General features: G+C 42.9%; 1 protein-coding gene across 6 annotated transcripts in view; it reads left to right on the forward strand.

Moving 5' to 3' along the window:
- The window catches only part of LTBP1 (latent transforming growth factor beta binding protein 1), a 363,058-nt gene that overhangs the window by 227,046 nt on the left and 113,494 nt on the right, over positions 1–22,518 (forward strand). For 2 of the 6 annotated variants that reach the window (XM_014600068.3, XM_059716528.1), the window contains 5 exons: positions 4,015–4,182; positions 7,057–7,290; positions 8,785–8,807; positions 13,828–13,930; positions 18,550–18,651. In XM_014600068.3, the coding sequence (XP_014455554.2) occupies positions 4,015–4,182; positions 7,057–7,290; positions 8,785–8,807; positions 13,828–13,930; positions 18,550–18,651 (630 nt within the window). The remainder of the gene's footprint in view (positions 1–4,014; positions 4,183–7,056; positions 7,291–8,784; positions 8,808–13,827; positions 13,931–18,549; positions 18,652–22,518) is intronic. The other 4 variants (XM_014600069.3, XM_019500580.2, XM_019500581.2 and 1 more) reach the window with 4 other exon arrangements.

Genomic DNA, 22,518 nt, shown 5'->3' on the forward strand with positions numbered 1-22,518 from the left:
TCTAATTGGAAAGGGAAAAAAACAGTTGTAGGACGGACTTACTGGGCATGTTCAGATGAGCACACACCTGCAGTATGCGGCACCGCAGACCCATCTATGGCGCTGCACATGCTACACATGCAGGCATTCCCTGCAGTGCTGATTTGCACTGGAAATCCTAGTGTCAAAAAAACCTGCACTAGAAAACAGGGTGGCACACATGGCAGCAGCATGCACCACCCACAACTGGAGCCTGGCCAGCTGGAGCCATACTCCAGCTGCTGGCCAGGCTCCCTTATGTCACCACTGGAACCCTGGGAGGTCCCCAGGACTCCAGGTAAGGCTGTTGGGGCCAGCCCAGGTGCTGGCCCAAGCCTTCCCTACCCCACCTGAGGCAACTTGCCACATGCCAGAACACATATGCAGGGGTGTTCCCAGGGACAAGTAGCAGTGCTGCTATGTGCTGCTGCTATTTGTCCCTGGGAAGATGCACGTGTTTGCTCATCTGGACATGCCCACTATGTTTGTTTAACCATTGACTGTTGGATACCGTTGCACATAAGGTATTGCTACATTAGTCATGGGAGTGACCATAGTATAGTGCAGGTATCAAAGCCAGCTTTAAACTAGATAACGTGGGTTCTGGTTGCAGTCTAACTGTGGCAGCACTGAGCACATGTGGGCTATTGTATCCTGCTTCTTGAATAAAACTAGCTAGATTAAAGCTATTTGAGTATCTCTGTACTGTGCTTCAGTCATTTCTGTGATTGCACTGTAGACATACCCTTCAAGTTAGTCATTTTCCTGACTTATCTAACAATTTTTGGGTGGAATACTTGTAAGATTTCTTATGCAAGTATCCATCAGTTTGAATTAATATTTTCAGAGGTCATATAAAGTCAGATTTTTAGGCATTCCTTCACTGTAAGGCTCTCTTTCCCTATGATTTAGAGCAGCTGCCATCTGCTTCTAGTACCATAGCAGTATTTTTGGGTAAAACTTTCCAGTTCATTATATAATGAAATCTTATTTTTGGAGAGAAGCTCATAGATTTATGGGTAGCAGAGCTGGAAAAAGTTATTCAAATAATCCAGTCTGACAGCTTGAATTCTTAGGACTTCTTTCCATCCCATTTTTTAATTATAAATGCCAATGTCTTGAGTTGGGAGTGGCGTCCAATACAATGCTGCATAGATCCATCAGTTAACATTGCCATTTAGGGTCTTGACAAGAGGGTAAACAGCATCATACTAAATTGAAAGCTGAATGATACTGATTAGGACAGAAGAATAAGAAAATAAGGAACAATGAGAAGTAACTGATAGTATTATGATACTAGCAGCTAGAATTAGAATTCTGGTATATACAGATCTGGCCCTTAGTCAGCTGTTATATCAGGACTGATTGCTGGAATCACAGAGTTTAGGCCTTACAACCTTCCTACCTTTAGTTCTGGGTATATGTACCCATACTGTGATACCATCACTTTTGATGGTATCATGATCATCTTACCATCTTGAGATGGAGGAGAAAAGGCGTAAATGGTATTGCATTGATGTTATCAGGGACAAAGTGTGTGTGTATATCTAACAGTATTCATTGCTGATATCACAGCAAATTTAGATGCCGACCAGCTGGGTTTGGAACTAGACATAAGTATTGTGGTACAACCAAGAAAACAGAGACATCTGTAAAAATAACATACAATATAAAATGCGTATCCTGCTGAAACATAATCTGAAATGCAGATGCTTACTACCTGGCTAAACATTACATTTCTCTCAACTTGACAAATAAGTTGCTGTTTAAACAGAAACTGTTTTGTTGCAGACCTGTTTTTTTCGTGGTGGATTGGCCATTTTATCTCAAGAGAAATTCATTGAATGGCATGTTATCATTTGCTGTGGGAAACTCTCATATATCTCATGGCACATGTAACATCTGGGGGGTGGGGAATGGGGGCTGGGCTTTGTGAAATAAAGCTACTAGAAATGCAACAATGCAAAAGTATTACAGTAGTTATCCTTAAAACTATCTGTTTATTTAATTTCTATTACTGGGGACCATGTTTCATGAGTTTTATTCTTTCTGTTCTTCTACGGTTGACATGCGTAAAAACTTAGTACTTTGGATACAGAGGAAACCTAAGTTATTTGGACTACTGAAAGTTAAAGTTATATGTCATTTCCATACGATAAATCTGTATAAAGACGCATGGCAGTGTGGGACTGCATAAGCATTGTCATGTATTTTAGTGTTGTTCAGTGAATACCAACTGAAGTAATTACGTGATTAAATGTTTGTTTCTAATTAAATGTGCTGAATCTTTAACAAAAACATTTTGATTCCAAGAATTTCCTGTCATGTTAGTTAAATATGTATTAACAAAATGAAAATGTCGTAAGCACCTGAGAGCATGTGATTTCCCCTCTTAATTAGGTTTTACATGATTCGTATTTCTGATGCCATAAACCTATCATAATATCTTTTAGAAAATAAAACATTAAAGAAAGTAACTTTCTCATGTAAAAAACTAGTGGAAAATATACATATATTACAAATAAAAGACTCACCCTCCGTACCTTCACTTTTTCTAGTTGAGTTGTGGCTTTAGAATGTCCAGTGTAGCCCTGGCTATTGTATCACATATCATGAGTTCTTAAATCACTGTTTTCTGTTGCTGGCTGTTGATGACCAACTACTGAACAAGTTTTTAATAGTTTTGAAGATCCTTTTCCATTTTCAAAAAGAAAATAGAAATAATTACATTATAATCCTATGTTATATATGCTTTCACATCAATGTCCGCATTCCTGAAATTCTTTGCTCTTTTTTTTTGATTTAACTAAATCTTACCCAAAACTATAAGGTAGTTTTTGTGGAAATAATAAGGTTGAATAGATATCAGCCTCCCAGCACCTCCACACTAGGCCGTTTGTATATGTAGTGATCAAAAATCTGTTAAGGCATTACTGATTTTCTTGCACCAAAAGATTTTTAAATCTGTGGACTATAACATCATATGAAAGTTGGGGACAAGGAAGAGAAGAGGAACAAAGAGTCTGGCCATGAAACAAACTGAGGTTATCTGAAATGGTTCCATTTCCTTAGCCGTTTTAACTGAAAAATATCTTTGTTCCCTAGAAATACCCAACCATCAGTCATTAAAAATGTATTAAATGTGGCAAGGTGAAACATTCTAATATAATAAAGGGCTTACTCCATCTGTCTCTCTGTAACTCTCTTGGAGCACTCTAATAGATTACTGAAACAACCAATCAGAGTGCTCCAAGAGCATTACAGACAGGAGGCAGCAGCGTGGTGGAGTGCCACCATGACAGAGGGGACAGAGCAGGAGGCCCCACCCCACCCCGGCCCTGCTCCTTGGAGGTGGTGGTGGTGCGAGGTGCTGGCAGAGGGGAGCAGAGGGGATGGCAGGACAAGCTTCCCCTACTCCTGGGAGGCGGCAGCAGCATGCGGGGGGAAGGTTAGGGTTAACAAGCTTCCCCCTCCCCATCCCCGCCCATTGTCCTCCCCCGTCCCCTCCATCATTCTTGATGGGCAATTCGCTAGTAGATATAATTGTCATGTCCAGTTAAGAAAAAGCCCCTTAATGCTCAAAGTAGTCCTTTTGCAGTCCTGTTTACGTACAACACTCAGACTTACAAGACCATGTAATGACTATCTGTAGCCTGTCAAAGTTTTGTATACCTGTTCACCTGCTTTAAGCTTATGCTACAGCGCTCATGCATGGGAAAGAGAGCTGTCTCTAATTCTATGTTGCTGAAGCATGGCAGCTTCTGGTTTGGACATCAGCTTGTATTCTAAAATACAGTTTTATCTTTTGTGTAGTGCTAGTTTGAATTCAGATGCTTTGATGCCAAATAAGAAGTTCTCCTTGTGTCCAGAGTATTGAGAGGCATAGGCATTTTTTTTAAATGTTGCCGAACAGCGATATCAATCTTTAGCTGGTCGTGGAACTCCTGTGGTGTTTCTCATGTAAACTCTAGCATCCTCCTTCCCTTTTTGCTGCAGCTGATAATCCTTTGGTCTCGGAAGAGAAAGGGCCCTGTTACCGGTTTGTCAGTGCAGGAAAGCAGTGCATGCACCCTCTCTCTGTTCAGCTCAGCAAGCAGCTCTGCTGTTGCAGTGTTGGCAAGGCCTGGGGCCCACACTGTGAGAAATGTCCCCTTCCAGGAACAGGTAAGAGGTGCCCAGAAAACACATACACATGCCCACACTCTGTATATGTTACACATCTTTTCCCACATCCAACAATTTCTTTTTTGGTCTTATGGGCTCATGCCGGTTTTGTAAATGTTAGTAGAACGGTTAAATGTATCTTCTGTTGTTGTCCTGATAAATATGCTTTCATAATGAGGATGGAATTTTCCTTATGACGTGATAGGCTTTAGCAAATAGTCTCACCCCAAAGTGTGCAATTGTAAATGTTTAATTTCTGTTACATAAAGAGGAATTTAGCATACACTGTCACTGTCGTGTGGTTATGTTTACATTAAACCAAAGTGCACTTACTGCCTTTTCTGTAAAAGGTACAGACAAAAAGATGGGAGCTTTTGAGGTATTGGTCATGTCTACATAGTAAACTTCCTGTGCCTGGCTGCAGTGCTCTTAAGTAAGACCTGTTTCATGTGGGCTGCCTCCTAAGCCATGCAGCAGTCTAATTAGCAGGGCAGTAAGGTAGCTGAACCTGTCATACTCCTGTGCCAGTTACCCCCCACAAAATGCTAAGTTAGGTTCTCATTCTGCCAGAGGTTTTCTATATCCCACATGAGTGCTTTAACCCACAAACTACCCACAAGCTATTATAGCATGGATGGATGTCTTGCTTTCTCTTTCCTTCTCAACTGTGACCAGAAATTCCACTCTGGATTCAAGACATCTTTTCTGACTGTCCTGTGAAAATTTTCAGCGTTGCCATTTTTCAACAACAAGAAAATATTTCAGAAGAAAATTCCCAACCAGCTTTATCCCCAAGCCCATTGAAATCAATGAGAATTTTAGCATCAACTTTAATGGAAGGTGGATTTAGCAGTGCATTTTTGCACTACTAAAATTCTGTCTGTACTCACTGCAAAAACAAGGTACAAAATTTGTGGAATTTCTTTGACCAGTTTTTCATACTGTCATTTCAGGCACTTGTTTTAATGCTCTAATAGGGAATTAAATAGCAATTCTGTACGTGACCATTTTAGAAGTAAGAAACACATATAGAAGCCTCCTTTTTGAAGAAGCTAAATTTAACCTGACCTCCAATTTTGTGCCTCTAGGTAATTAGACCCACAGGTGAGGCAATATAGATATTAAGCTACCTGATACAACTTCAGGCAGTTAACTAGATTTTTAAATGATAACATTCATCTCCACAAAATTGTACCTGCAACTGACTAGAAACTCAGCAACTGGCTCTTAAGCTTGGGCCTGTCATGTCTATTAAATCCTTGTTAAATCAAATAAAGCTTGATTATAATAGAGATTAACATTTACCAAAAAAATACTTAAATCAAAATGAAACCATCCCTCCCTCCTCCAATCATGTGCACCCTGTACAAAAGATCTGGGAGGGTCAAGTTCAAATGAAAAATTGAGCAAGGTTTTATAGAGTTACTGACTCCAAACAGTTTAATGATGTGCTGAAATTCCAGTGAGAATGTCTCCCTGCCCCACCTGTAAGTTTTTTAAGATGCAGGGCAAATCTTCACCTCCTAGGAAGTATTACTGCTGAACCTATGATGCTTTTCACTAGCTGAGCTTCTTCACAAGGTTCTTGAGAAACCATGATGAAATATGTCACTCACATGGAGGGGCAAGACCCTTACTTTTCTTCTTATACATATTGCCCACCATATAAACATAAGTAAAGAGACGCAGTTAGCCATGTTAATCTAAATTTGTTAACACAAGTATAATATTAAATAATGAATTAAAGAAAACTATGACAGGTTTTTTTTTAAAAAATAAATGACAACATCAGAATTGACCCATTTAAAAAATAAATAAATAGCAAATTATTTCTACAAGTAAGAGTTCCCCAGAAGGTCTCCAGATACATCGTATCTGCGTCATCTTACAGTATTGTCTCTAGTTTAAATGTACAAATGTAAGCAGCTTCATTTCAATTTAAAATGAACCCATTGTCCTGATTCAAGCGGAAATAACAGGGACAAAATATTGTCCTCTGAAATATTACAGAAATAACAGCTTTTCAAAATGTAAAAACAAAACTAAGATAATATTCTATTCTGCCATATAAACATAGCTGTTTTTGGAGCAAAGGTATTAATGAGGCTTTCACTGGACTACTTTTGATCTGCTGAGCTTTCAAGTATAGCATAGGAATCAGTTGTATTTGAGGAGACTGATCACAGAGGCATATTTCTTCATTTGCTATTGGCCCAAACCACAGGACCTAGGATGTCACCCAGGGTCAGAACAGGGGCCCCTAGCTTTAAACTGCTTTTATCTCTGATGAATGATCTGATTATATATCAATCCTGTCTTAGCACACTTTCAAGTAATGCTGTTAAAAATACCAAATGAACAATCTTTGTTATTTTTTGTGTGTTAATTAAGATTTCATGAATTAACCTTATGAATCTAGATTTTTAGCATGATATCTCTACTACAGCAGTAATAAACTGCTTTATTATCTAGTAACTGCAAGTAGGCAATTATAGAAATAGTAAATCTGTTATTTATGAAGTGTAAACAATGGCAATTTGTGGGAAAGAGTCCTACCATTCTCACTCAGAAATAATATATTGTTCAAATTAGATTAATAAAAAAATGGATGTGGTGGTGTATTTAACATAGCTGAAGGAACCAGAGTCAAATCCTCTTACAGAGGGCTGAATTAAGTCCTAAAGTATTTTTTCAGAGATGTTCAGTAATATTAGCATGCAGTCCGTGTTTTTCTCTAAATATAAAATACTTTGTTATGAACATGTTCGTATAGTAGCAGGTTTGTTTTGTTAGCAGTGTTTGTTTATTTTCCACTGTGTCAAACGATTGCACTTTTAGACACCTAAAAGGAATATTTTCCCATCCCACATCTAGCTGCTTTTAAGGAAATCTGCCCTGGTGGAATGGGTTATACGGTTTCTGGCTCTCACAGAAACAAGCTATATCATCACCCTGCAGTTAGAGTACAGCCACCTGTCATTGGCAAGACCCAGATTACTCAGCCTGTTGCTAAAGGTACTTCTCCTCCACCTCTCCCAGCAAAGGAAGAGCCAGTGGAGGCACTGAGCTTCTCACAGAAAAGTGAGCCTGAGGTGGCTGTGCAAGAAGGTGAGAATGGAAAAGGACCTTGGAACTGTAGTTTAGTTTCTCTATATTTTTGTGCATGTGTTTCTTTTTAGATACCTTTTTCTATAGTTTGTGTATAGTGCCTATTCTATTTTTATATTGCTGTTTCTTAATAATGTACCATTCCATGTAACTGGATACATTATGTCATAGGATGTTGGCTTTTTAGGTTTTGCTGTTGAAAAGCTCCTTTCAGACACTAAAATATCTACACAGAGAGAAAAAAAAATAGTTTGGACTTGTTTTTGTGAATAATTGAAACAGAAAACTTTTGTTCTACTATAAGAATCACTATACCATCACCCTGCAGTTAGACTACAGCCACCTGTCATTGGCACTATAAAGTTATTAGGCATCTCTGGAATATGACAAGGCTCTTCACTGTTTTATTTCTTACACTAAGGCCTTTCTGAATGTTAATTTCTGTAAATTTTTCTTCGCCTTTGCATGGGTTTCTGCAAATTCTTCTAAGAATCATTAGTGGCTACAAGCACCTTACTCTTAACATGCTTAATATGAACGCAGAAGCAAAGAAATACAGAAAGCCTACAGCATGTGCAAAAATGAATGCATTGCCAACACACTACTGGTGAACAGAATACAGGCTGGCAAAAATATGATTCTGAGGAGTGTTCTGATGTTTTTGAGTCCATAATATTTTAATTTCAAACAGCAATTTTGATATATGGGGTCTTCAGTCTGATTCATTATCATAGCAGAACGGAACAATATTATATTAAGGAAGGGAGGGAGGGATGGTGGAAGGGAGGGAGGGAGAGAGGGAGGAAGGAAGGAAGGAAGATTTACCCCTATCATATGAGTTACTCAGCCAGATTAACAGCTAGTGTAATTCAGTGTAGCTCTACTGACAGTGGTGAAGCTATACTGATTATACCAGCCAATTTTGGACCTTTTGGCATTTGGTATGTATTGTTTATTCCCAGGGATTCCTTGGGCCAAATTCTGAAGTTGCACATGTTTATTAGTATATTTAATGTGAGTCTTTTATCCTCCCTTGTTCTCTAATTCAGAAGACTAGATTTTTTAAAAAGTTTGCAACATCTTCAAAACAAAACCCGCAAAACTAGAATTGTTTAATTTGGAGACATACATGAGTTTATTAGTAGCTCTAACAGCTTTAAGGAAAATAATAAAAGAACCTGCTCTGGAGCTAAAAATTGCAAGGGATATAAAGAGGCAGGCGACAGGATTGCTTGGTACAGTGTGCCAAATTCTGGTTTCAGGGTAAAGCCATTGATTGCAGCAAAGATGCTTCTTATTAATGCCATTGGGACATCAGATTCAGACTCAGAATTGTAAAACATGGGTTTAATTCTGCTAACAACTGTATAGGTCTTTGGTTTTAAGGCCTGGAATTCATAAAAAATAACTATGCATTAAAGTGACATGTTTTGACATATTATTTCTATGTAAACTAATTCCTTTTCTTTTCTTTTCTTTTTTTTCTGATTGTAGTGGCAACTGCAGCCCCTGAGCAGGTAAAACATGAACTGTATATTATATACCTTTGTGAAATAAATACAATACAGCGCAGTTGTCAAAACCCGTGGGATTTACACATAATTGCAAGAAGTGCGCAGATGGGAAAATGGTAGTTACAGTTGGAAGGGATGACCATGCAAAATCATTTATTAATACACATACTGGCAAGTGTACTTACATACTAGTTGATTTTCTAAGAAAAAGATATTTATGAATGACAATGAAAAATAGAATTATAAACAGGGATCCTGGTTTTCCCAGATAAAAAAAATTGCAAATTCTCTGATAAAACCCCCAAAATCTGTGATTAAAATTAAAGCCCCCCCACAGTCGCCCTAACCCTGCTGGTGCCCCTCACTCCCCCTCCACAAGCCCACCAGCCCTGCTAGTGCTCCTCACCCCAGCCCACACCCCCTGCCTCCCCCCAGCCCTGCCAGAGGGGCCCTCAGCTGCTAGGGCTATGGGGCCAGGACCTGGGTCTGCAGCTCCCTGCCCCCGACAGAAGGCAGCAGCTGCTGCAACAGAGCAGAGCATGGAGCCTGGCTCTGCCCCTGCTGCCTGCTGTGGGTTTGGGGGGGGGGGGGATTTGCACCCCCCAGATCTGTGCATGGGGCAGGGGTAGAGGCGGATACATCCTGCAGGCTTGGGCTCCCGCCCTGCTGCTCTCCCCTGGGGCCTCCACAGTCCAGTGGGTGTGACCTGGGTTCTGGGCCACACAGAAAAACTGCTTGCAGCTGCGAGCTCTGTGCTTCCCTGGCAATGCCTCCCCTTTGCGTGGGGCTGCAGTGAGAGCCACAACCCTGCACTGCTGCCCATGCTGCCCCCACGCATGTAGGGGATGCATCACCAGGGAAACACGGAGGTTGCAGCTGCAACCAGCTTTCCTGTGCGGCTGCGCTCTGCCCTGTAGCACCGGGTCACACCTGTCAGGCTGCGAAGGCCCTGGGGGAGGGCAGCAGGGTGGGAGCTCGAGCCCACAGTGTGCAGCCCATCCCCGCCTCTGTCCCGTGCACAGATCTGGGAGATGCAGGTCTCCCCCTCCCCCCCAGGATTGTGTGCAGTAGTGGGGATCCACCCCCCTGCCTCTGGACAAGCCACCCACAGCCTGTCCCACTCCCTGCCAGGGCCCTGTGGCCATGTATTGCAGCCCCGGGCCCCAACCCCCTCACACTGCCTGGCAAGGCAGCAGCCCTAGCCCCAGCCCTGTCCAACACTGTCCCTCCCTCCCTGTAGCGGCCTCAGTCCCCCTGCCCCCCCCACACACACACTTATCTGCAGGAGCTACTCTCCAAGCTGCTTGGGGCATGCACATGGTGCCCGCTGCCTGACTGCCCTCCTCCCACTCCCTTCCAGCCCCCTGCAGGCTGCAGCACTGCAAAATCTGCAGGTTTCTCTGCTAAAATGAGAAATTCACATTTTACGCTGGTAAGGAGAAAATCTGTGTTTTACTCTGTTTTTCCATGGGAAATGGAAAACCCAGATCCCGGATCATAAACATTAAAGCTTTGGCTTCCAATTCAGTGTTATTGCCATAAAGCTTGGGTGTTGGTTCAATACTCCATCACTGTTCAGCAAAACCTGTGGTTAAATGTAGGCATATGCTCGTGCTCCATTGACTTAAATGGGCTGTAAACACATTATTAAAACTAAGTATGTAATTAAGGTGCTGTCTGGATGAGGTATGCTTCCCTCAATTGGGGCCCATATGGATAGTTTGCAAAATACACTTAGGGCATGTGTAGATGAAGTGGGGGCCCTAAATTGAAGCAGTGGGTTTTTGAAAACACCACTTCAGTTTAGGGCCAAGTAAATGCCTGTGTCGTGCACATACCCGTGCACTCACCTGCCTCTCCGATGGCAGGGAGGGGCTGCTGGTGGGCAGAGTGGTCCCTGAGCTGCAGGGGTTGGTGCAGGTGCTTCCCTCCACGGCAGTGCTGTCTTCCCTCCAGGCGGCACCCAGCTCGGGTGGTCCCAGGGGACACTGCAGCCGCAGAGGGAAACACTGGACCCTGTGCAGCTCAGGCAGGCAGGCAGGCTTCAGGGCGGGGAAAATAAAGATCAGGCTCGCTACTTTTTTTTTTTTTCTTGGGCAGAGCCTGCCTTCCCGGGCTGCTGTCAGGCTGCCTGCATGAGCTTCCTGCAGAGCCCCTGAGCTGCACAAAGCCCAGTGCTTCACTCTGCGGCTGTAGGGCAACAAACTAAAACTCCTTGGAGGTATTTTAGTTTGCTGCACCCCAAGTCATTCAAGGTGCATTACACTGCTGAATTTGCTACAGTGGCTGGAATTACTGTGCAATATGCCGCTGACACTTGCAAACATCAACATCATTAAAGCTATTGCAAAAGCATTTAACCCGCTTTAAAGTGTCATGCACACGTCCCTTATTTATCTACACATGGCCTATAACACCAAACAACTGCACTAAGCTCCATGTGGTTATGAAAATGTGTGGCTGAAAATGTATTGCAGTAAAATTCAAATGATTAATAAGGCACATATTTTAAAGAGTGAGGCTGATTAACCATTGGATCAAACTAAAGGAAAGGAATGAAGTCTCCTTTTTTTGAGATCCATATCAAAACTGAAAAGTGTACCTGACCCAACACACAAGTTATCTGCTAGTTAAACTCAAATTATTGTGCTCAGTACAGTGTGAAACTTAATGGCCTCTGGTAATCAGGAGACAAAACCAAATGATCTAATGTTTCCTGCCTGCTTAAACACTATGGCCATGTCCAGATGAGTGCAGACATGTGATATCACCGCAGACATGTCTGCAGCACCATATACCACACATTCAGTTGTTTTCTGTGCTGCAAGGATATCCAGGGGGCAAAAAAACCTGCAGAAAAAAGTGGCATACATGGGGGCAGCATGAACCACTCAAAACCAGAGCCTGGCTGGCTAAAGTCACACTGCAGCTGCCAGCCAAGCTCTATGCAGCAGGATTGCCACTGCTGCAGCCCCAGGAGGCTCCCAGAACCCCAAGTAAGGCTACTGGGGCCAGCCCAGTGCTGGTCCCAGCCTCCCCCACTCTACTCAGGGTAACTTGCTGCATGGCAGAGGGCATGTGGCACAGGCATTCCCCAAGGACAAGGTGCACCCCAGGAAACAAACGTCCACGCACATGTAGAAGTGGCCTATGACTCAAATTTCCTCCATAGTTAGGAAAAGTTATGTAATTGTAATACTTTGCACATCTTTGTGACAGAAACCATCAACATGTTTTGTGTTTTTTTTAACAGAAAACATTTAAAAAGTCATACAAATCAAGGATTTGTTTGGTATTTGTTTATGTAGCTTTTGCTGAGGCATGCTGTTATTTTCTCCACTGAGTGGTCTGTGTGATTATGAAAAGCAAGGCTCTAAAATAGAGTACTGTATTGCATTAAGCAATCTTCTAAAACCTTCTGCTTTGATTTGGTAGGAATAGCAATAGCTGTGCTTCATTTTACTTCTCTATAGGTGTGCAGGCTTCATAATCATATGAAAATAAAAGGTGCAAGACAAAGGATAAGAGAATTAATCATAATGGTCAGAGATCTACAGATACATGTGTGTGTTCTGCATGGGTAATATAGATCCATGGGCCGATCTAGGATTTTGAAAAGGCAGGTGCAGATGGTGTTGTTCATCATCCCATATAAAGCAACACATTTTTCTCTGGTTAAAAAGAAATTAGATTATTTAGTAATATGCCAGGGGCCTATGGCTATATTATTCCAGTTAAAATCAAAGCAAAAACAAGTATAACGTTATTGGAATATAAATTGATTTGCTATTATGTATAAAACACAATTTGCTAGGCAAAAATAGTTTAAAAAATGGTTATTTCATGAGTCATTAGAGTTAAATGTACAGTAAAAGCTCTGTTATCCAGCATGAGTGGGGAATGCGGGGTGCCGATAATCTAAAAATGCTGGCTACCTGAGGCAGGGGTTTTCAGTCAGATGTGGAGTGGGGGGTAGGGGTGGCAGCGGCCGCCACTACATGTGAGCTTTCCCACCCCCTCCCACATCCGGCTGGCCAGCTGGAAATTCCAGTTAGTAGAGTGTGCTGGTTACTAAAATGGCAGTTAACACAGCTTGTACTGTACATCTCTTTTCCAGACTCATAAAACAAAATCTAGCTTCTTGAACTTGTTGGCAGTGCATCTAATTTTTCACTAAAAGTTATTTCCACACTTGAGTTAATGTGTTTAGCTAGAGTTAAAAACAGTCCACAATGCTGTTAAATAGCAGCTACATTACCAGGAGCTAGGGTTGCCAACTCTGACTGAAGCTGTTCCGGGAGATTTTCTTTTTTTAAATATCCTATTAAAATCTCCCAGATTGCTTTCAGTAGTCACCGGGAGATCAATGCCGATTCCCAGCCAATCCAGGAGGGTTGGCAACCCTACCTGGAGCAGCTAACTGACAGCAGAATTGCTGAAGAAAGGATAGCTTGATTACTTATACCATCAAGAGCATTAAAAAGGAGAAAGGGTCATTAACACCTGTGGAATGAAGAGTTTAGAAGGAATCAGGTAGATTATACTGAGCTCTTAAGTCAAGTGACTCATTGCTGCCTGGTTAGAAATGCTGCTGCCATTGCCAGGCAGTTTGTTTTAAACTTTATATGAACCAGGAATCAAGACAGGCACACCTGCACCACTGTGCCCCATCTCCCCAGATTCACTCTTGTATAGGTCTATATATAAAATATAAAGTTACATGAAAAACTTAAATTAAGTATATTTTGAACTGTTCAAGAGTGAACGATTTATAAATAGTACAGACATGGACCGTGAATCTAATTAAGTGACTACTTCAGACAATGGCAATTTTAAATAGCAAGCTATTGTTTAAAAATTACATGCAACCATAATATAATATATTGATTAGGTATGCTCAGTGTTTTACTATCCAATAATGTATATGGGAGAACTGTCACTTTTTTCCTAGCCACTGCTTTCCAATGAACTGAATTAAAAGCACATCTTCAAATTATTATTTTTGTAATCCATTTTTCTTCAGGAATTAGCTTCACTTGATGATCAAGAAAAAACTATAGTAGAGCCTGGTCAGCCTCAGCTTTCTCCTGGAATTTCAACAATTAACCTGCAGCCACAGTTTCCAGGTAACTCTTGACTCATCCTCTCGAGTAAATGATAAAACTGGAGAATCAAAGATTGAAATGGTAAACTATGATGCATGTTCCTTTCAGCTGCAGAATCTATATGCATTTTTGAAACTCACGATTCATGCATTAAAGACCTCATCCTGCAAGGCCTTACAACTGTAAGGGCTTCTTATACAGGCAGGCCCAATTAAAATCAGTGGAGCTACTTGCATATAGGTTTTTAGGTTATGTCCACATGAACCCTGATATGTACTTGCTCTGTGTACAGAACTCCCATAGAAATCCACAAGAGAAGCATGAGAGACATGGATGTAAACCTCAGCATTTCATTAATGAAAAATTGTTCAGTTAAAAGTGAAGTTCTATAAATAAACAAATTACCAGAGGAGTAGAAAAAAACCCAGTAGGTAAACTTCACAATGTTAATGGTACTTTACAGTAGGAAGATATTTTCTGTAACCCAAAGAAATTATACACTAATTTTAGATTGGGTACCAGACATGAAAGTAGGAAACTAAATGTAGGCCCCAGCAGATGTTACATTTGTTGTATGGTATATACAAGTATCACACCTGCCAACTGGCCATACATTAAAATTATCACAGGATACTTCCATGCCATGAAAAAGATGCTATTTCAACGAGTGACTTCTTTGTAGCTCATCTGCTATTCTGGGATAGACTGGTTTAATAGCTGGCACGTTACAGTGTGTCTTTTGATAACCATACATAATGTACAATAAATATAATGTCTGCCAGAGCTGAAAAACAATAGAACCATGCCATGCCTCACTAATTGAATGTATGCACCCTAGTAGTTTTATTCAAGTTACTGTTGTTCTCTGGTAAACTGGCATCCTACTTGTTAGCAACAGGCTTTTCAGAGAAAGATTAACTAGGAAGTGGTAGTGATTTGACAGGCAGGTTTCTCCATGCATTGGAGATAGAAAGGGGAAAGGCACAGAAGCAGGAGTGGCAGATGTAGAGGTTAATTTCTTTGGTGGAGCAAATGTTGGAAGAATTATTAGGAGACAAGGACAGATATTATAGATTGTCATGAAAGGTTGAGGAACCTTCAGTGTGAGAATGACAACTCAGTATGGATAGTCAAATCCCAAATTGAAAGAGAGGAGCTGCAGAGAGATCTCACAAAGTTAAGTGAGTGAGCAAAAATATGACAGTTGGACTTCAAAGTTGTTGCATTCAAGGTGGGGGAAAATAAGATCAACTGTACAAATACAATGCTAGGTTCTGGACTAGCTGTTATGACTCAGGAAAGAGACCTTGGAGTTGTGTAGATGATTCTCTGAAAAATTAGCTCAATATGCAGTGGTGACCTTCAAGCTAATAAAATGTTGGCTTCATTAAAAAGAGAACTGAAAACAAAATGGAAAATATCATCATGCTGTTATTCAAATCCATGGTGAGCTCACACTTGAACCCTGTATGTGGTTCTTCACATCTCAAAAATAACATAGTAAAATTAGAGAATGTACAGAGAAGGGCAACCAAGATGGCCAGGATTATGGAGCAGCTGCCATACCAGGAGAGAATAAAAAGGCTAGGACTCTTCAGTTTGGAAAGGAGAAAGCTGAGGGGGAAATGATAGAGGACTATAAAATAATGAAAGCTAAGTACAGACATTTGGGGGCGATTAAATTGGTTCAAAATGTCTGCTTGATATCGGGTAAGTCAGGATGGGGGAGGTGGGAGGGCAAGCAGACTGGGGGAGATTGGAGGTCCACTGGGGATGGGGGTGCGGGTGCAACCTGGGGGTGGGGTGGAGGATCAGGTGCAAGGGTGGGGGGTGGGCAGGCACAAACCCTGACGAGTGGGGGGCAGGTGTGACCTGCAGAGTGTTGCTGGGGTCCAGGACAGTCTGGAGGGATCAGGGAGGCTTGTGGAGTCTGCGGAGTAGCTTGTGGGGACCAGGAGCTATTTCTAACCTCCTGACCCTCCAGTGAATCTGTACCCTCATCCCTCCCTCCCCTCCCCCCACCAGGACTTATTTGCTTGGCTCCAGAAGCAGTGAATGCTGATAAAAGCAGTTGTACCCAGAGTGGCTTCCAGGATGGGGGTTAGGGTGGCTGGCTGGTCTGAGGGTGAAGGGGAGAGGGGACAGGGTGCAAAAAATAGCCCGGTGCGGAATGGGGAGTGAAAAGCACAGCCCTGGGGCTGGCAGCTCTGTTTTCCCAGCCCCAGGACTGCACAGAGAAAGTGTACAGCAGTTCCTTGCACTGGTTTGACCTAAATCAAGTAAGTTCTTTACTATATTGTTCCAAATTTATGTTAAAACAGGTTTTGCAGTTTTTTAGACCAGTTTGTATGCATGTAACTTCTGTACAGTTACAGGTTTGCACTGATTTCTGGTCACTGAGACCGGGTCTGTAAATATAAGGTCAGCACTGGGACGAACTCAGTTTAAATCAGGTGGACATTTTGAACCCATTTTAATTTTCTTGAATGTCTGTACTTAGCTGAAGGGTGTGAACAAAGCAAATAGGGAACTGTTATTCACCCCATCCTAGAACTAGGGGACACCTACTAAAGTTAGCAGGAGACAAGTTTAAAAATAACAAGAATAAGTACTTTTTTATGCAGGGCATAGTTAATTTGAGGTTTGAACTTATTACCACAGGAGGTTGTAGAGGCCAGTAGTATAGGTTGTAGAAGCAGATAGTATAGTCAATATGTACATCAATAGAAGCATTAAGTGCAAGACATGGAAGGTGATAGTGCCTCTGTACTCGGCACTGATTAGGCCTCATTTAGAATACTGTGTGCAGTTTGGGCCCCACATTTTAAAAAGCATGTGGAGAAGTTAGAGAGGGTCCTAAGGCGGGCAACAAAAATGATAAAGAGCTTGGAAAGCAAGTCATACAAGGAGAAGCTGAGGGAGCTAGGCATGTGCAGCTTGTAGAAGAGGAGCTTAAGAAGGACATGATAGCAGTCTTCAAATACTTGAAGGACTGCATAAAGAAGAGGGAAAACACCTTTTCTCTCTTGCTGCAGAGAGTAGGACACAGACCAATGGCTCAAAGTTGCAGCAAAGTAGGTTTAGATTGGATATCAGGAAAAATGTTTTCACTGTTAAAATAGTAAGGCAGTGGAGTAGACTACCTACAGAAGTTGTGGACTCTCCATCACTGGAGGTGTTCAAAAACAGGGATGATTGGTCAGGGATGATCTAGGCATAGCTATGCCTGTTTTCTACTGTGGGTATTTCCAATGCTTTTAGGTTTTGCTGATTGCCTCAGGGGGCTGGGATGGAATTCTCTCCACTTCTTTATGGCTACATGTGTCAGGGGGGTTTTCAAGCCTTCCTCAGAGGCATCATGTGTTGGCTGCAGCCAAGGTTGGGAATTTTTACTAAGGTTTTCCAGTGCTCCTCCTGGCACTTTAGCCCAGAAGTTCCTGGCTAGAGGATCTTGCCCCTCCACACAGGGTCAGACCAGTTGGCATATTTAGGGTCAGGAAGGAATTTTATCCCATCATCAGATTAGGATTTTTACTGCCTTCTGTAGGAGGGGGCATGGTCCTCGTCCAGGCTTTTTTGAGCCTATATTAACAACCTTTACAGAAGCAGAATATAGGCTGCTATGGTCCCTCTGCTTTATGTATGGTAGGTTAGAGTGTTGCATCTTGTGTTGTGTCAGGGTGGACTGTGTAGTTTTGCTAAGATGTTAGACAATGGATTTATATGGTATAGTTTGGATAAGGATGATCCTGCCACAGGCAGGGGGTTGAACTAAGTGACTTATTGAGGTCTCTTCAAGCCCCACTCTTCTGTGATTCTCTGATACTCAAATTCAAAAAAGGACTGGACAAATGCATAGGTGATAGATACATTAATAGCTATTAAACAGAATGATCAGGGGTGTAGCCTCTGGCATTTCTAAACAAAAAATGGTGGATGCCATGAAAGGTAATGAACAAGGGATAAATTACATATACTGTGTTCATGTGCTCTTCCTTTAAAGCATCCACTCCTGCAACTGCCAGGGCCCTGCCACATGTTCAAATGAAAGCTGGATAGAAATCAGCTATAAAGTTGTTGCACATTATCAAGCACTATCTTTGTAGCTGCTGACTCTTTTTATAGCTCTTTTTAAGACCGGCCCCCAGCAGCACTGGCAGGCAGCAGTGACACCAGCTTCTTCCTGGTGGGGGGAATGAGGGGAGGCTGTGCTGTGGCTGGGAGCAGAGCAGGCTCAGCTGTCACTGCCTGTGTGGAGCAGGCAGCAGTGGCAGCACTGCTGGGAGGTGTGGCTAAAGGGAATTTTGGGGTGGCTATAGCCCCCCCCCCCCAGTCCCTCTGTAGCACTGCCCCTGCTGGCAGGACATGGAGCTGCTCCAGAGCTGGGCAGGAATCTTGCAGTGGTGACAGAGTGGTCCAGAGCCGGGCAGAGCCGTGATCTGCAGCCTCCATGCTTCAGGCAGGGGCATGCCAGGCAGTGGATCGCAGATTTGCCCTGACTCCTGACTGTGCTGTCACTGCTGCAAGGAGCCAGAGCAGAGCCACAATCCACAAGCTTCTTAATGGTCAGGCTAATTCAATATTGCATGTGCAGCTGGTGAAACTTGCCTTACTATGATTGTTTTATGTTCCATGTTAAGCAGTTGTGGTTGAGAGAACCTCCCCGCCCCTGCCTGTTGAAGTTGCTCCAGAAGTCTCTACATCAAGTGCAAGTCAAGTAATTGCACCTACTCAAGTTACAGGTGAGATACCTACTTTATAAGTCTTACAGTGGGTTAAGATATGTGTGTAAACATATTTCTGGCAATGTAAATAGTTCCACATTACTTCAGTGTTAAAATAGAAAATAGAAGGTAACATTAAAGCGCAGAAGAAACTTAGCTATGAAATCCAAACTAGGAAGACATATGGCATAGAAAGGAGTAAATTTTCAGTAGAGCTGGAAGCCTAGTTTCCTTTGGTTGTAGCTGCAGTTGCCTGCTTGATTTTTATGCTCACAAAAGAAATCGCAATCTGAATATTTGACCTCCAGCTCCCAGGTTTGCACACACTGTTAGATTATTAATATGAAGATTTGCTGTCACAATTGAATTGCATCTGTAAAAACATGGACGTAACATAGCTAATAATCTCAAAGTATATGTTTGCAAAGTGCCTAGCACAGTGAGGCTCTGATCTATCGTTGGGGTTCATAAGGTCTTCCATTAATAATAAAATTCAATATAATAAAGGGCTTAGTCTGTCTGTCTGTAACACTTTTGGAGCACTCTGAGTGGTTACTGAAACAACCAATCAGAGTGCTCCAAGAGCATTACAGACAGGAGGCGGCAGTGTGGCAGAGCGCTGCCTATGACGGTGGGGTTGGAGGGGACAGAGTTGCGGGGCAGGGAAAACCCTGACCCTAACCCCACCCCACCCCTGCCTAGGCCTGCTTCTTGGAGGTGGCAGTGGCATGGGGTGCTGGTGGAGGGGGACGGAGGGAATGGTGGGGCAAGCTTCCCCCACCCCCATCCCCACTCCTGGGAGGCAGCGGCAGCAGCAGTGGTGGCATGGGGGGCAGGGTAGGGTTAGGGTTAGCAAGCTTCCCCCCCATCCCCATCCCCCCATCATTCTTGATGGGCAATTTGCTATTTAATAATAATGATGATGATGGCTGAAAACAGATTGGTGAGTAAATAACGATAGGATACAACAGAACAAAGGAAGTTAATTATGCAGAGGCACTGTCTGTGCTCTAACATGTTTTTGAAGAAACATGAGCATTTCATTGTGATCAGTTAGTCCTGAGGCTACACTGATTGTTGGGGCATTTTTGATGTAGCAATAATTCCTTTATTCTTCCTGCTCTTTTGAAATCCTTGTATAAAGGATCCTTCATTATGGAAAAAATTTCAAATTAGTATTTTTGTTGGAGGGGAAAGTATATATCCATGAATGACAGGTAAAGATTCTGAGTCAGTCAATGCAGCCAGAAGCTGCAACCAGCTGCAAGAGACGTCAGTAATGGATGAAAGGCTGATGGAAACGACAACAATGAAGGAGGAACTGGAAATGGAAAGACATAGGGAGGCAAAGGCAAGAGTGGGATGACTAATACTGTTTGCTTCAAGACTGATGTGAAACATCTGAACCAGGATGATTTTATGAAGATGGATGGAGAATGAAGCTTGCTGAGGACACTGAAAAAGAGAACTCAGAGGCTACATAAACTTTTACTTCCGATTACTAAATATCAAGGATTGTGAAGTAAATGGGAGTCCAGATGGAGAAAAAAAGCAGGATAGACAACTATAATCAGAACCCAAATGTGATGCACAAACTGATAGATCACACACAAAACTTAATCCTGCTCTCACTGAAGTCAATAGTAAAAGTCCTTTTGGCTTCATTGGTATAGGATCAGAGACACCAACAGCCAAAATGAGCCTACCCCTTGTCATTTATTTTGCTACTTTGACACAGTCAGTAGTTGATTAGAAGGTTTCAAGATTTTCTTTCTTGCCTTTACAACTAAGTCTGTCATCCAGGATCTCATCTTCTCTTGATTATCTTTTTAAATGATGGGTGAAGTGGCTCCAGGAAAACTTATTTATTAAACTAACAAATTATGAAAGTTCCTTTTATGAAAACTCTGAAATCACTGAGATTTCCTCTTAATCTTGGGAATACATAAGAGTTCTTCTTCATTAATCACTTATAGCTTATATCAGTAGTGTAACTGAAGGGGGCTGACCAGGGCAACAGCCCTGGATGCCACCTTTGTTGGAAGGGCACAAAAACAGCTGTTCCTACAGTGACAGCTGATCACACTGCTGTCATTGGCATGGTGACAGCCTGCACTGCCTCATGCAGCCCAGCTGCCCCAGGGCAGAGCTGCTTAGCTACGCCTCTGGCTTCTATTACTGATTTTGCTGTTTCTTTCTCCAGCTAATTCCATGTTGCTTATGACCAGGGATCCTGGTTTTCTGTTTTAAAATCCCAAATTCTGTTATTAATCCCCACCTCCATCTGCATTTTTCCATGATTAAAATGAAATGCCACTATATATATAGGTATCAGTTGAACAAAATGTTTTATTGACATATTTACAATTTTAAAGCAATTTGGAAGCCTACCAGTGCCTCAATTATTATGATAAAATAAATTCTATATACCTATATATTTTGGCATTTGATATTGTTTTTTTATCATGGAAAATCATAATATACCCTGCCGCCTTCACTCACCAGGGCATGGGTCCAGCTGCAGCTGTCCCTCCTGCTGCTTTGTGGTGCTGAGAAGCCCTGATATGCTGGTGCCCTAACCCTGCCCATGCCATTGCTCCTTGCTCCCAACCCACAGCCCCATGGCCCTGCCAGTGCCCCTCACTCCTGCCCTATATCCCCCTGGCCCTGCTGGTGCCCCTCACTCATGACCTACCATCCCCTCAGCCCTGCTGGTGCCCCACTCAACCTGCTGTCCCCTGCCCTCAGACCCCAGCCCCCCAGCATGTGAGGAAGGGGGTGGGTGTGTGGGGAAGGGGGATGTGGGCATAGGCGATGCGTGGGGGTGGGGAGGGCACAGGTGATATGTGGGGGACGGGATAAAGGAGCACAGGGATGTGCCCCCTCAGATTTCCGTGCCTGGGGTGTGGGACTGTAACCAGGCTGGACCAGCCTCAGGCAGGAGCCACTTCCACAGCCCAGTTGGCAGGACCCAGCATGGAAGAGAGCACCACACTGCCATGGCCGCCAAGGTGAGGCATTGTGGTGCAGAGTGGTGCCCCTGCTGCTGCTGGGCAGGCAGGGGTCACCTCAACTCAGCAGCCATGATGGCACAGAGCTCCCTCTTGTGCTGGGTTCTGCTTGCTGGGCAGTGGAGGCAGCTCCTGCCTGGGGCTGGTCTGGCCCATCTTCAGCCCCGCACCTTGCTGTGGGTGAAGAAATCTGGGGGGGCACATGCCCCTCCCACCCTGCCCCCCAAACTTCATCACCTGTGCTCCCCCACCCTCTCCACTGTGTTGCTTATGCTCCTCCCCCATAGACTTACCTGGAGGGACCTGCAGGAGCTACTCTCCACCACACTGCCTGGTGCCACATGCATATGTGTGTGTGCATGTGCATGTGGCACTCCCTGTCCCTGCGTCCTGCTCCCCCCAGCCCCAAGAAGTCCCTTGCAGGCTGGAATTCTGCCAGCCTGCAGGGGGAAACCCATGGTTTGCCAGTTTTTTTTTTCCTTTAGAGTAGAAAATCTGAATTTCTCCTTTAAAAGAGAAAATCTGCATTTTTCCATGGCAAACAGAAAATCTGGATCCCTGCTTATGATACAGTGTGTCTGCAGTTAAGAAATGATACTAGAAGACTAGACGGGCCACATACTTTTGTACTTAAATGATCCCTGTATGTTTGTTCTATTTCTTTAAACCCCTTCTTATTATGCATTTCAGTTAGTATTATATTGTTACAACCACAATAAAGGGAAAAGCATGAAACTCTGCATGTCTATATTTATGACCTAACATCCCTTTTTTTCAACTTATATATGCCTTGGGGTGCTTACGTACAGTTTGTGATCCTACTTTATGGGCAGTGTGGACGTTTAATGCTTCCATATGGCTATTGAGCATGCTC

Source organism: Alligator mississippiensis, chromosome 1 (genome assembly GCF_030867095.1).
Source record: "Alligator mississippiensis isolate rAllMis1 chromosome 1, rAllMis1, whole genome shotgun sequence".
Lineage (NCBI taxonomy): Eukaryota > Metazoa > Chordata > Crocodylia > Alligatoridae > Alligator > Alligator mississippiensis.